Source organism: Aquila chrysaetos, chromosome 11 (assembly GCF_900496995.4).
Source record: "Aquila chrysaetos chrysaetos chromosome 11, bAquChr1.4, whole genome shotgun sequence".
In the NCBI taxonomy this organism is placed as follows: domain Eukaryota; kingdom Metazoa; phylum Chordata; class Aves; order Accipitriformes; family Accipitridae; genus Aquila; species Aquila chrysaetos.
In genome coordinates this window covers 15285603-15298642 of record NC_044014.1, presented here as the reverse complement: position 1 = coordinate 15298642, position 13040 = coordinate 15285603, and the positions used below count along the sequence as shown (strand labels likewise).

The 13040-nt window shown below is 44.0% G+C and overlaps 1 protein-coding gene across 3 annotated transcripts in view; it reads left to right on the top strand.

The window, feature by feature from the left end:
* Positions 1–13040, top strand: part of SUFU (SUFU negative regulator of hedgehog signaling) — a 99841-nt gene that overhangs the window by 4601 nt on the left and 82200 nt on the right. For all 3 annotated transcript variants that reach the window (XM_030029859.2, XM_030029860.2, XM_030029862.2), the window contains exon 2: positions 2472–2606. In XM_030029859.2, the coding sequence (XP_029885719.1) occupies positions 2472–2606 (135 nt within the window). The remainder of the gene's footprint in view (positions 1–2471; positions 2607–13040) is intronic.

Genomic DNA, 13040 nt, shown 5'->3' with positions numbered 1-13040 from the left:
GCCTGTTACAGCATAAAGATGCCATTTGTCATACAAGAAGGCTGCATAATTCTGACTTAGCCCTTGCCAATAGACCTCGGTGCCATTACTTGGGAGTGGGGTGCTCATCCCCTCTGTCCTGCTCTGATGTCCTGGGCTGCATCCTTGACTGACCCGCTGGGAAGCTGGAGCTGGCCTGGAGCCACCGTGGTGGCCTTATGTGACTTAAGAGGAGGGAAGCTGTCCTAGGGAGAGTCACTTGTGCTAGATGACACTGCTTTGCTTTTTTTTTTTTCCTGCAGCAGTAGGAGGGAGGCCACAGGCCTTTTAATACAGCAAGCCAATATATTACTTTGTACAGACTTGATAAGGTTGGGCAGCAGGAGGTGGGCAGAGGATTTCAAATAGTGTATCAGTGTCACTAGAAATCTGCGTAGAGTATGTAGGTGCCTTCTGGAAAAAACAGGAAACCTGCTCTCATGGTCCTTCCTGGCACCATCTTCCCTGCAGGTGATAAACTTGGGGAGTCCCCATGTGCATTAACTCTCCTCAGAGCTCACCCTGGCAAGCACCTTCCTACAGGTGCTTTGCATGTCAGCTGGACCAGGTGCTGGCTGGCCCCTTGCCAGTCCAATGAGCTACCAGCAAGGGCTGGATCCATCTGTCCAGCCATGGTGACTGCTCCTCCGGAGAATCTCCTGTGGAGATGCCCAGGTGCTGCAGCTCTGTGGCGAGACCAGTACAGAATTGTAGAGTGACTTTTTAGCACCTCTGTTCTGCAATGCCAGCTACCCCAGCTCTGAAAAACCCTGTCTTCTCAAGGGTCTCTCCTAAATGAACTTAAAGAAATTGCTGTACTTGTTGAATGTGATCTAGGGGTAATTGTGCAAGCTCGGGGTTAAACCTCTTCTGCACTGATTGCCTGTTTTCTGAAGCCAGTGGGTGTAACTGACTTTACTACCAGCAGCCTGGTTACGCTCATGCCTGAGAATTGAAACACTTGTCAGAATTTCCTCTGTGCTGCTAGATGGGACTCTGAGAAGGGTGCTGGCCTTAAGTGGGATAATTGCAGTTAAGCTTTGCTGTTTGCCCAGAGCTTCCTTGGTAAGGCTAGGTACAGATCTCCACGTGTGAAGCACAAACACTTCCAGGAGGCATGGAGCAGTGGTAGTGGAGGGTGCTACAAGAGACTGATGAGCAGGCTAGATGCTGAGAAAGTATTCTTGCCAAGCCTGCCAGTGTTTGATATAAGGCAGTGGTACTTTAATGAGGGAACAAAACTGAGGTGCTCAAATGCTTTTTGTGCAGCAGTTGTGGCGTATGTAATGAGAACACACAAATGCCCAGGGCTAGCGAGGGAAGCACAAGCATGCCCTGCAACCTGCAGATGATAGTCAGGGTCTCAACAGATGATGTAGATGAGGGAAATTGGCGTGAAATAAGTGGTTTGAGTGAAGGGGGTCATCTTTGTTTGAATTTTGTTGTTTGGAGCAGTTGAGAGTATTTTACTTGAAGAAAAATCAATTGGAGGCACAAAACAGTTAAACAGCTGCTCACGCTATTCCGTAAATGCTTGTGGTAGGTGGTTTGATGTCTTGTCTCTTCTTGCTTGCTTCTACTTCTGTGTTTTATGATTGACAGGGTGAACAGTGAGCAAAATGGTCTAGCATGTTCCTTCCTTTGGTGGGGAGTTGACCTGCCTCTGCACGGGCAGACGTGATGGCGAGCGGCAGGAAGAGTATGCTGTGCTCTCTGCTGGCACACCAGCCTCGTTTCCTTGCTGTTTAACGTAGTCTGGCTGTGCTGCATTGACTTTTAAGTAATGTTCTTTTAAGGAACCCATTCTAATGTTGAAGCAGAGGGTGCAGTGATGCTTTTTAGGCATTCTTGACTAATGCAGCTAGTGCGTTTTACAAGTTCTGGTACTAATTTTTCTGAATCAATGTTTTTCTCTTCCACTATTTTAACTGTCATATCTATGTTCAGAAGTATGGATTACTTTCCTCAAAACTTAGCCATTTCAAAATCTGCTTTGAGGAATAGCATCGGATTTTTATTTTTTTTTTAATTGAGGTATGTGCCTCTGGACTGAATTAAGAGCTTGCAGTGCAGATACAGCTATTGCTCTTTTACTAGTACAATTTTCCAATTTTCTTTGTGTTTTGTGGAAGCTTTAATATGATTTTCCAGAGGTTTTTATGCTTTAACGTTAAAAACATTGTAGTTTGTTGCGCACGTGCACTTTGCCTTCCTGTGCTTGAAGCTTTCTGGACTTAACCCAACCTTTCTCCTCAATTTTTTAGGTTTGGGGTTTTTTTTTGTTTTTGTTTTTTTTTTTTTTTTTTTTGAGGTAACTTGAATGATAATTTCATTTTCGTCAGTAACTGTGTTTTAAAGCAGGTCTTTGTACAGCCCTTTGTAGCACCTTTGGAGACTTCCCATTTATCTTGAATAAACTAACTTACCCAAGAATCTTTCTGTTTTTAATGCAGGTTGGGAGGACCTGACCCTCTGGACTACGTTAGCATGTACAGAAACCTGGGAAACCCAGCGCTGAATGTTCCTGAGCACTGGCACTACGTCAGCTTTGGGTTAAGTGACTTGTATGGAGACAACAGAGTACATGAGTAAGTGTCATTTAAGTTTTGTTGCTGCGTGTTGTGTTTTGTGTTGCATTTTGGTGGAGCATAGGTAAAACCCTGTCCTGCTGTTCTTATTATTTGAACAGCTGGTTTTCTGCTGAGAATATCTTAGCCCTGGTCTTGCGAGGGATGACGTACGCCTGTTCTTGGATGTAGAAAAATTACTATGTTCCCCTTTGCAGGCTTTGAATGCAATATATTTCCTTGTCAGTGTTGAGTGATTTTTTTTTTAATTTTTTTTTTTAATTTCTTTTAACTGGTTGGGAAATCTTTTTTTAACTGAATGTCTTGTGTTTTTCATTCTTGGTAGTCTGTTATGGTCATACACTTAAATCCTGACCCTTCCCTGTGCATGTTAAATGCCTTCCTCTGGAAAACTGCTGTAAGGGCATATTTCCTATTGCTGGCACAGCAGTGTTACTGTCAGCGGACTGCCACCCCGGTGGCTGCTGTATAAAGTGCCAATTTGTGTAACAGAAGCATAAAATTCTAATTGTTTGACTGTCTTTTCTCTAGTAATTAAATTATTATCTTAGTTTGTTGGTATGGATGGTCTTTAGCAGGCATTTTGTACAAGACCAGGCAAGCAGCATGATCTAACCTTATTCTTGTCTTTCTTTTACTGACCTTGCTCCTTAACTCCAGTTAAAGTGAGTAGCAGTAGCCAGGGTGTCATGATCTTGGGGCTGTGAACATGGCCTTTTAACCAGCCAGAAATGGCCGAAGGTTTCTGCTGTTGCTGTTTAGTGAAACTGTGTTGTTTCATAGTTGCAGGGTAAATGTCCTTGATGAATGGTGCAGCAAAGGCCCTGGTTTGTTCACCCAAGCTTTCCTTCCTTTGTTTGTCTTGGTTAAGATTCAGCCACCAGTTGTTTTTTTTTTTCACCCAGGTGCTTTTCTTGCAACAGCAGCAGTCAGGCAGCTTCTTTAACCTTACCCATGTCCTCAAGGCAGTTTCTCCTGTTTTTTTTCTCATGTTTGTGGTTACAGAACTGTTTTGCAGAAGACAAGTCTCTTAAGACTGGAGTTTATACAGGACCCTAGTGTCACAGAGATCTGCCTGGGACATTTAACCAACACATATACTAACAACAAACCCCAGGCATTAGTTGCTGGGGCAGAGGAAAGGTAGGGCAGGTGAAAGAAACGAAGAGAAGTGAAGTTAAAGGCTTCCTTCCCTCGCTTCCACAAGAGACCTTACCATGGACATGCAGGCCTTCATGTGGTGCCTTTGTTCTCAGATCATGATATTTAATCTTTGCCAGTGGAAATCTGAGGTTGCCAAGATTAGGTGACCTGTGTTTGCCCACCTTGTTTTGATGGGACTAATTTTGGAGGGAGTAAGTGCTGTGCTGACTTCCTCTATTTGGTGACTTGTCAGCCTGAAGTTTTCCCATCATGAGACTATTCTCTTTGCTTAAACTCTTTCCTGATGGTTGTGGGTCAGAGCAGGGAGTGGACATGAGGGTCTCAGCTGAAGACATGAAGGGTGGTGTGTTTTTATGAATGAAGAAGTGAATTATGTGAGGACACAGCCTCCTTGGTGCTGGCACATGCTCTGGCTTCTCAGTCTCAAAACCTGTCTGCTAGACCAAAAACTGTTGTTCTTCTGTAGTGGAAAGCTTGGTGGTGGAGGGGTGAAAGTATCACACAGGTGGAATGTCACAACTTTAAATAACTTCCTGGCAGAAGACCTCCTAAATCTTCATACTGTCATACAGTTTGGTCTGGAAATTAGGATTGAGATAGTGGAATATGCCTTTTGCTGGTTGCAGGGCACAGGAGTTAAACCCCCATCTCTCGACATAGGCTGCGGGTGATTTCCAAGGCCTGCTGAGTCAAGCAGGAGCAAATTCTGTGCCATGCTCTGGGAGGTCTGAAGCACCTGAATGCCCTGTGTGTACACGAGCCTGGGAAGAGGCTTAGAGAGCTGGTGAGCCTTGGCTGCCCCTGGCACTGCGCTGCCAGAGGCTGCTGCAGCTGGGCACTGCAAGCAAATAGCGAGCCCTTGCTGCTGCGCTGCTTTGGGGATGTTGGCTGCAACCTCTTGAACACAGGCCTGCTCAGATCCATCAAAGTGATCTCCATGCTGTGAATACATGCATGTGTTTCCCTTCTCTCTGTGTGGCTGGAATAGTGTTCCCAGCTCCACAGTGGGATGTCCCTGTGTCACTTGCTTTGAGATGTTCAGCTGTCTGCAGCGTTGTCACCTTTATTTTGGCCTCATTCTTGGAGCTACAGAACTTAATACTACATGTGCTGTTGAGAAACCTGGCTCTGCCTTTATGGCAAAAAGTCTTTATATACAATTATGCATGTGGTAAAGCTGTCAAAACCTACATGTCTCTCAAACACTGAACCTGAAGTTATCACCTGGTAGGAGAGCACTGTAGACAGGCAGAGAGAAGATTGTCAAAGGAGCTGAGCACTCACCAGCAATTCTTGCTCCCAACAGCAGTTGCTGTTTGCTGACTACTCCTGAAACGCGACTGCCCTGTGAACTGCACATCACCAGACCAGCACTGGGTGCACACTGCAGGAATGTAGTGGTTTTCCTACATGCTCGGGAGGCTCTTATTCTCCAGCAGAGAATTTAATAAAGCCTTTATTTAAGAAAATGGGTATCCATCTCTTTGTTGCTTGAAGGACTTTGGGATTCTGCTGTCCCAGGTAAAGCGTGCTGCAGGATGGTTGGCCGGAGTGCGGGGTGACAGGGGGGTTGTTTAAATCTTTGGAAGATTTCCTTTAAAGCTGGTGTGGCACTGAACTCTGCTTGACTGCCCTAGCCTCTGAAGATAGGAGTTAGTTTGTGGTTTTTTTTGGTTTCCCAGCTCTCTCTGCAAAGAGTGCAGAGCTGGATCTGCTTGTGACAGTCAGCAAGGTTCCTACAATAGGGATGTGCTTCCATACTATTTCTGCCTTTCATCCTTTAGAAAGGGAAGGATAGTACACTGCCAAAGGTCTTTTTAATCTCCCAGCTTGACTTTGGGTAATGTATAGCTTATTTCTTGTGGACCTCTTCAGTTAATACAGTACAATCTAGACCAATTATAATGCAGTATTAAATGAAAAGGACTTTTTGAATTTTTGAGTGAACTAACGCTGAATTGGAGGCCCCTATATTTTTATTTATAATGGAATAGCAAACAGATGTAGCAAGCAAAGTGAAAATGTTGACTTTAATTTATATTTTTTAATAAGAACCTGAAAAGTCTGAAGTGGAGCTCTCCCTGTGTCTGCTTGTTGACAGATTTATTTTCAGTTAAAGCAGCACTATTTCCTGCTCTGCTTAAATATCAGCTATATACTCTGCTTACAGAACTGGTCTGGTTTAAAGAGTCCACAGAATAAGATGGAAGAAATCTAAGAATTTCAAACGGGGAAACCTTTTTCATTTAAAACCATTCAGTGTTTCATGGTATAATGGCAACCATGACACCAGCTGTGCTGGGCTGATTGCTCTAAAAATCCTAAATCATGACGTCATGACAGTGTTAGGGAACCGCAGGCCTTTCAGTGGGATTTCATGCCAAGCTGCTTGCATGGAAATAAGTCTCTCCAGTTGAGCATGTTGCACAACTTGAGTGGCACCAGAAATCCTTCCGGGACATTTTTGCAAGTTGTACTCCATTTTTAACTTTTTCTATCTACTTTAAAATCAAAACCAATGTGTAACTTCTTGAATCTATTCAGCAGGGTTAGAGTGGAGCCTTTTTCTGGACTGTTCTTGCTTTTTGAAGAGATTCCACACTGCAGTGACGCATGCGTGTGTAACGTGTGAGCATGCTGGCAGAGAGCATCTGGCTGGTGCAGTTGTGGGAGAGGAGAGGAGTCTTGCACCCTTCTCCACCCCTTGCTGGCAGCTACTGCCCCACAGCAATGTCAGTAGCAAGGAACATGTCGCTCTGCATCTGCACAAAGTGCGGTGCCTCAGCTGTCAATTGCAGATTCGTGCTCCAATGCCGGACCGTTGGCAGGGCTGAGGTGGAGGCACCTGATCCTTCCTGCAGTTTCCAGGCGTGGTGGTAACTTCTGCCTATGTGGAGAATGGGTACCTGGGGAAGGCAGCATCAGCAACCATAGCTGGACTTGGACTCCATCAGTGGCAATGCCAGCTTCAGCTTCTGCGGTGCCATGGCGTGCTCCAGCCCTGGATTGTGCTGGCACAGGGGTTTGCAGGTCTGTCCAGGGAGCTAGGAAGTGGTGTGCGTTTTCACCAGACTGACTTCTATCTCCAGGTTACTATAAGGCCAAGGCTGAATCTCCAGTTAACTGTTCCTGTAGTTCAAGTGCTCATCCTTTTTGTTAACAGTTTAAAAAGTGTGTGGAAAATGAGAACCATGATGCAATAGAATTCCTGAAAACCTTGAATAGTCTTATTTGTATTAAAATTGCAAGGTTGTAATTCAGAGCCACAATAGAAAGCAAAGCTTAAATTATGGCTAGGTTAAGAGATAATATTTGTATTTGTGGCCTTCCCACAGCCTGAGAAGAAACATGCCAACTGTGTTTTGATGTTTAGCTTTTTATGCAAATTCCAATCATTGGGTTTCCTGATCTACACAAACTTCATATTGACAAGGGTGGTGGTTTTTGGTTTTGGTTGTGTTTTTTTTTTTTCTTTCCTGGCAGCTAGCCAGGAGCTGAAGCGCAGCATCCCATTTGCATAAAACCGAAGAGATTACAGCTGCCTTCATCTCTAATACAGATGCAGGGTACCACCCGCAGAGACAACAGGTTCCAACTTGCTGTGGTCCTTTTGATTTGCGCTGCTTACCATTTGGATCAGGAGGGAGCAGTGCATGCCGGGATAACGTGTTGTCTCTGTGGGTGGTGCCTCCCTATTAAAGGTGAGGGTAAGCATGAGCCTTTCAAGATCTCCAGTCCAGCTTGTGTTCTGCTTGCTTGTATAGATCCTCTGAATGACCTTAACTTGTAAAAGGGCAAGGATGCTTGTTAGAGCTGGGAGGAAGAAAAAGGAGCGCAAAACTGGATCAGGTAACAAATGCAAGGCTTGCAGAGGGGTGGATGTTTTCTGGAAGGCTTTTTCCGAGTATGAAAGGAGTTTGAAAAGAGTATTTAGAAAATAGCCTGAAAGTTGGAACGAGTGCTCTCTTTCTTTTGAGTGCAAGCTGGCTTCTCCTTTGAGCCCTCATGAATGTAGGACGGAGTGGTGCTGACAGCTGTCACTTTAGTGGCCTCTTAGTTCTGTAGTCTTTCATAAATTTAAAAGCTCGCTGCCCTCAGCTTGCCAGCCTTTAGCCTTAAATTTTGGTATTTAATGGGTCCCTAAGTGCTTTACAAACCACATGCCTAAAGCACCGCTGAAATATTACACCAAAATCCAAGGTGACTAAATGCTTTTAAAATGGTGGAGACTGACTCTGCCCTTCTTTGTTTTCATGAAAATGCAATAAAATAAGGGGCCTTTGGGAAGACAGTAAGTTAGAGAGGGGTCGTGGTTGTTGTGGGTCCATATTTCAGATAAGATTTTGTGGAGTTCAGCATGTCTACCTTGGAGAGATGAAAGATCAAATAAGTTTAGTTTGGGAGTTGAGCCTGGAATTCAAGGAAAATTATTTAAAACCCAAGGTTTTCTTCCACCTTTCATAGCATCCAGTTTCTTTCAAGCGTGGTGTTTAAGCATACTTCACAGAGGAACCCGAGGACTTTCTTAAACAATAGCATAGCATAAACCCTCCCTTCCTCATCCTAATTTTGTTTCACTAGGCTCTGAAGTTAAAGGACACCTGCTGTGTCAGGGCTGGCTGTGTGGTAGCTACTTCTGCACATGGAATAGGGAAGTGAGGTTGAGTTTTGGGGACATATCCTCAAGTTGAGGATCAGGAAATAGTGGTTCTGCTCCTGGGTCAGACTTCTGTGAGGTGTGACTGTGATGGCTTGGTTGTGGAGCACAGCCATGACAGCAGTGAAATTCTGGGGTTTTACAGTCACCCTGAGGAGCTTCTTCCAAGTCTCCATAACTTCCTGCTTCATATTGCCATGGCTTCATCTGTGGGTATTGAACTTTAGCCAGTGCACTGAAGAAATGTTTCTTCTGTGTACCATTGCTGGAGGTGGAGCATCTGTCCCAGCTATAGGGAATGACATGGAAGAGGACATTGGTAAACATCAATTTAGGAAAGAGGTACAAGAGCTAGGACTTGGAGGAGGGAGAGTCCAAGATGGGCACCATACTCTGGACTTACTTTTTCTTCCTAGGTCTCTTGTTTGTCTATCAAAGATTGACTCCACATGTGATGCTTATTTTTCCAGTTGGTCTTTTTTCTGAGGCTGAGGGGAGAGGAAGGTTCATGGCAGAGTGGGAAGGGAGAGGCCCCAGAATTAGGGAGTTCTGTGACAAAAAAGGTATTTCCTTTTAATGATAGCTTATTTGAGAATCCATCAGAGTTGAAAGGAGTAGTTTGGCTGCAGGGAGGCAATAAGATCTGGTTTTTAATGGATTTGTCTTGTGGTTGGGTTTTTTTCATGTCTATAAAGTTACGAGTTAGACTGAGCTTTTCCCAAAATGAGGGTACTCTTAACAGGTCTCACCTGTGTGGATTCTTTGGTGTCTAGAAATACAGTTGTGCTTCTACTGAAACCTGCTTACTGGGAGTGCCTGTAGATCCTTCTCTTGTGTCTGGCTGTTTGTTTCTGCCTACTTCATAGAAATGTGGTATTTTGGGGAAGACCCTTCCTTTGAAGAGCTTGATTGAATTTGACCAGCGAGTTAAAAAATTGTGGGGACATCTTAAAGAAGCACATGCACAAGTGTGATCATGTAAGGTTCAATTCCCTATTTCCCAGGCAAAAAAACAGTTAAACCAAGTGTCATGCCTATTTACGTGCCCCATTGACAGTGTCCCTCCAATGACTGAGGCAATGCACCAGGACTGTCTAAGACCTGTGTTTCTCTGCTGGAGGTAGACCTCCCTTGAAGCTATGGTCACCATGGGGAAATCTTTTTTTCCTTTCTCCCAGGCAGAGTGCACTTGGCTTCCAAATGTCATTTGTTGGAGGTAGTTAGCACTGTTAACAACATGAAAGATGTAGGCCACCTACCGAGAGAAGTCCGCTTTGTGCTGTGGTCTATCTGTGTTTGCGTGCGGAGGTTGTGGGATGAGAGCATGCTTGAACTGTGCTAGATTTGGAATTTTTTTTGAAGCATTGAAGGAAATTTGTTTAACGTTTACAGCATGGTAGTTGAATTTACAAGACGGACTGTTCTCAAGGGAAAAAAAGGAAAAAGATTGGAAGTAGGTTTATAGCTGAGCGATACTGAAGGCAAGCCCCGCTTCCGGTTCAGTAGCGCATCTGCACGTGCGTCCTGGTAAGATGAGCCTCTTGCTGCCATGCAGGGCAAGGGGCATAGTGTTCAAACTAGATGATTTCTTTTTGTTGGCAGAACTTTGACATTTATGATCTTGGCATATGGGAGAAGAGTGGGCCTGAGACAGGGCTTCCTTACTCTCATCTCCCAGCTGTGTTAGTGCTGAATGATGTGGGAGAGCTTGCAGGCTCTGCTCTCCCAGCGAGTTCACCCTGCCGGGAAGAGGAGTGACTAGGGATCAAAGGTTGGGTCTTCTAGTGAAAGATTGGTTTATGTGATAAAGATCTGTTTAGGATGTTCTAAAAAGGAAGAAATAAAAGATAGTGGGCTTTTTTTCCAAGGGACATGAAGGTAAAAGCATTTTTTGAGCTGTGTGGCCATTCTGGCTGTGAGATCAAAGGAGAGTTGACTTTTTTATCCCTTTGCTGCCTGGAATAATGATACTAACAAAATGAATGTTTGAAGAGATGCATCTGAATGCTGTTATTCATACCTAATCCCTTTTTTTCCTCAACACAGATTTAGCATTGGGAACACGCCTTCCTGACTAGTACTAGAATAGTCTGTGTTTCTTCATGAGTCAGTGGTACAATTGGTAACCACAAATTACCACTGGTAATAAAATTACCAATTTTATTTGAAAATTTGAGCTATTGGTATTTCTCTCTCCTAAGCTGGAAACTCCACAGTGATTACCTAACTCGGCTGCTTCTCTACTGTCATCTCAATTTTGAATCGAGGCCCAATAGGCAGTGACACCAGGCTAACAAAAGAGGGCTGCAAATCTTTGGTGGTCTCCCATTCAGATGGTATTCCCTTCCTTGGACAAAGGGGTGGCTAGGGCTCCTGAGTGCCACTCTGCCTCCAGGGATGGTAAACAAGGAACAGATCGTCTGGTGGGAGGCATTTTTTGATTACTTGACAAAGCTGGGTAGATGGAATACCACCTGACAAAGGGCTGACATTTAAAGGATGTTTTTGCAAGGGCTCTTAAGAACAAAATGCCAAAAAAAAAGGGGGGGGGGCAGAAAACTGTTTTTTGCAGGATATAAACAGGGTGGGTGGAGGTGAAGGGGGACTCGGCCATTCTTGGGGAGCTCTGATTTAAGCCCAGAGGATAGAGACAAGGGAAGGAGGGAAGAGTGCACAGATGGCTCATTGTTTTGTCTAGCTCAGCATTCTTGCACTGCCGAAGTGAAGGGCAATTGTTTTAAAATCCCTTTTGCAAAGAGTGCTGTTTGCTTTTCAGCTAACTCTTGTCCCTGAGATGCAAACTGTAAACCAGAAGGGCTGGTCTTTAGCACCCATTTGTTTTGGAGGGTCAGTGCTCTGTCCAAGGGGCCCAGGGCAGTTGCTGGGCTGTGAGGCATTGCTCCTGTAAGGGAATGGGGGAAAGGATGTGCACCTGGGAAATGCACTGCAGCAGCTGGGGAGAAGGTGAGAACAAAGGGATGCACATGGAGGGGCTGATGCAGAGCAGTGTCTGGCTTGGCGAATTTTACCAAAGCTATGAAATGTGGCATGGAACTGGCATATACCTTACCTGCAAACAATATCTGATGTACAGTATAGTTTTCTTACAGCATTTCATTTTTTTGTAGCAAATAATTTATTAGTATAGAGAAATACTGCCATTTCTATACTGTTATTCTTTCTACTGCTTCAGTTGCACTGGCATAGCTCCTTCCCCTCCTCCCCTGTGAATTGTTGTGGCCTTTCTGGAGCAGGGGCCTTTTTTTGGCATAGTCGACAAAAATAAACCATAAAGGCGGCTGTTGTTATGAATAAGGCTCAACAGGGGAATTTTACCAGTAGAGCTACAGCAATATAATTATACTGGTAGACTAGTTACAGTAAATTTCCTCATGAAGACAAGCCTTAAGTTGACATTTCCTAGCTAAGTTGAATCCATATGTATAACTTTATTACGCAAAAATAATATGTCTCTGGGCCTTGAATTCTTTTTTACCCAGAAGAGTAACATTAAGCAGAAAAGCAAAGAATTTAGTATTCAGAGATGGATGGGGGATTTTCTGTAGCAGAGTGGCTGTGATGAGCTGTATGCTGAACTGTTTTACTGGGTAGGTTATTCCTTCTAAAGTGATCAGGAACATGAGGAGCATGTTTGTGCTTATTGCACTAAAAAGTAAGTGGTACTGAAATATGCTGTAAGTTGACATCGCTCTCCCAACTTTACTCCTGTTTGTAAGAGAAGCTGAGCCATTCTGCAGTTTCCGTAACTGAAGTGGTTTGGCTGAGAGGCAAAACTATTTTACCACTATTAAAATCTTTAGGGATAAGCCTGGACCCACTGAAGGGAAGGGGAGGAATGATGCTTTCTTTCCTCCTTTGTTTGATTTAAAGAGGCCAAGATTGATTATATCCTTTTGGATTTTGTCTTACAATGGATGAAGTCCGTGTAGCATTCACAAGCCAGGTGTTTATTTCTGTAGATCAAAAATATCAGCCTATGATTCCTACCTCTGAAAGTTTCCAACGCTTCAAAGCAACGATAGTTTGCAGGAGAAGTTTAACACTTAAATGCAGATTTAAAAAAAAAAAGTAGACTTTTCATTGCAGCTGTCTCATGTTTCCCTTTTGGGAGTCTTTCACCAGCAGTCTGGTGCTTTCTTTTCCCTCGAATTACAGCTTGAGCTCCAAGGGCCTTTCCCTGCCTGTTTAATTAGTTACGATCTCTTATGGTGCTCATCGGTATGTTTTTGAGTGCACCCTTTACAATGAAATGAGACTATGTAACAGCTCAGCAAGTAAGGGAGTATTGTCTTGACTTCCACAGCTAATGAAGTGAAAGATCAGGGATTGAATCCCAGATCCAGCAGGATACTCGGGTGCCTAAACCTCGCTTGAAATCTGTTGGAGTTCAGGCTCCTAAAAGCTCCTAAAAACCTTTTATGCCTCAAGCTCATTTATTGCACAGCTCAGAACTTAATTGTATGAGAGTCCTAAAAATGTGCTCAAGGGTGTGCTAAAGTAGTTTGTTGCATGGTTTTTTGTTAATGTATGTTCTTTAGCCAGCAAGAAAGTAATGGGAGACACTAGTGTTTATATTCTGTGTAACATGCTGG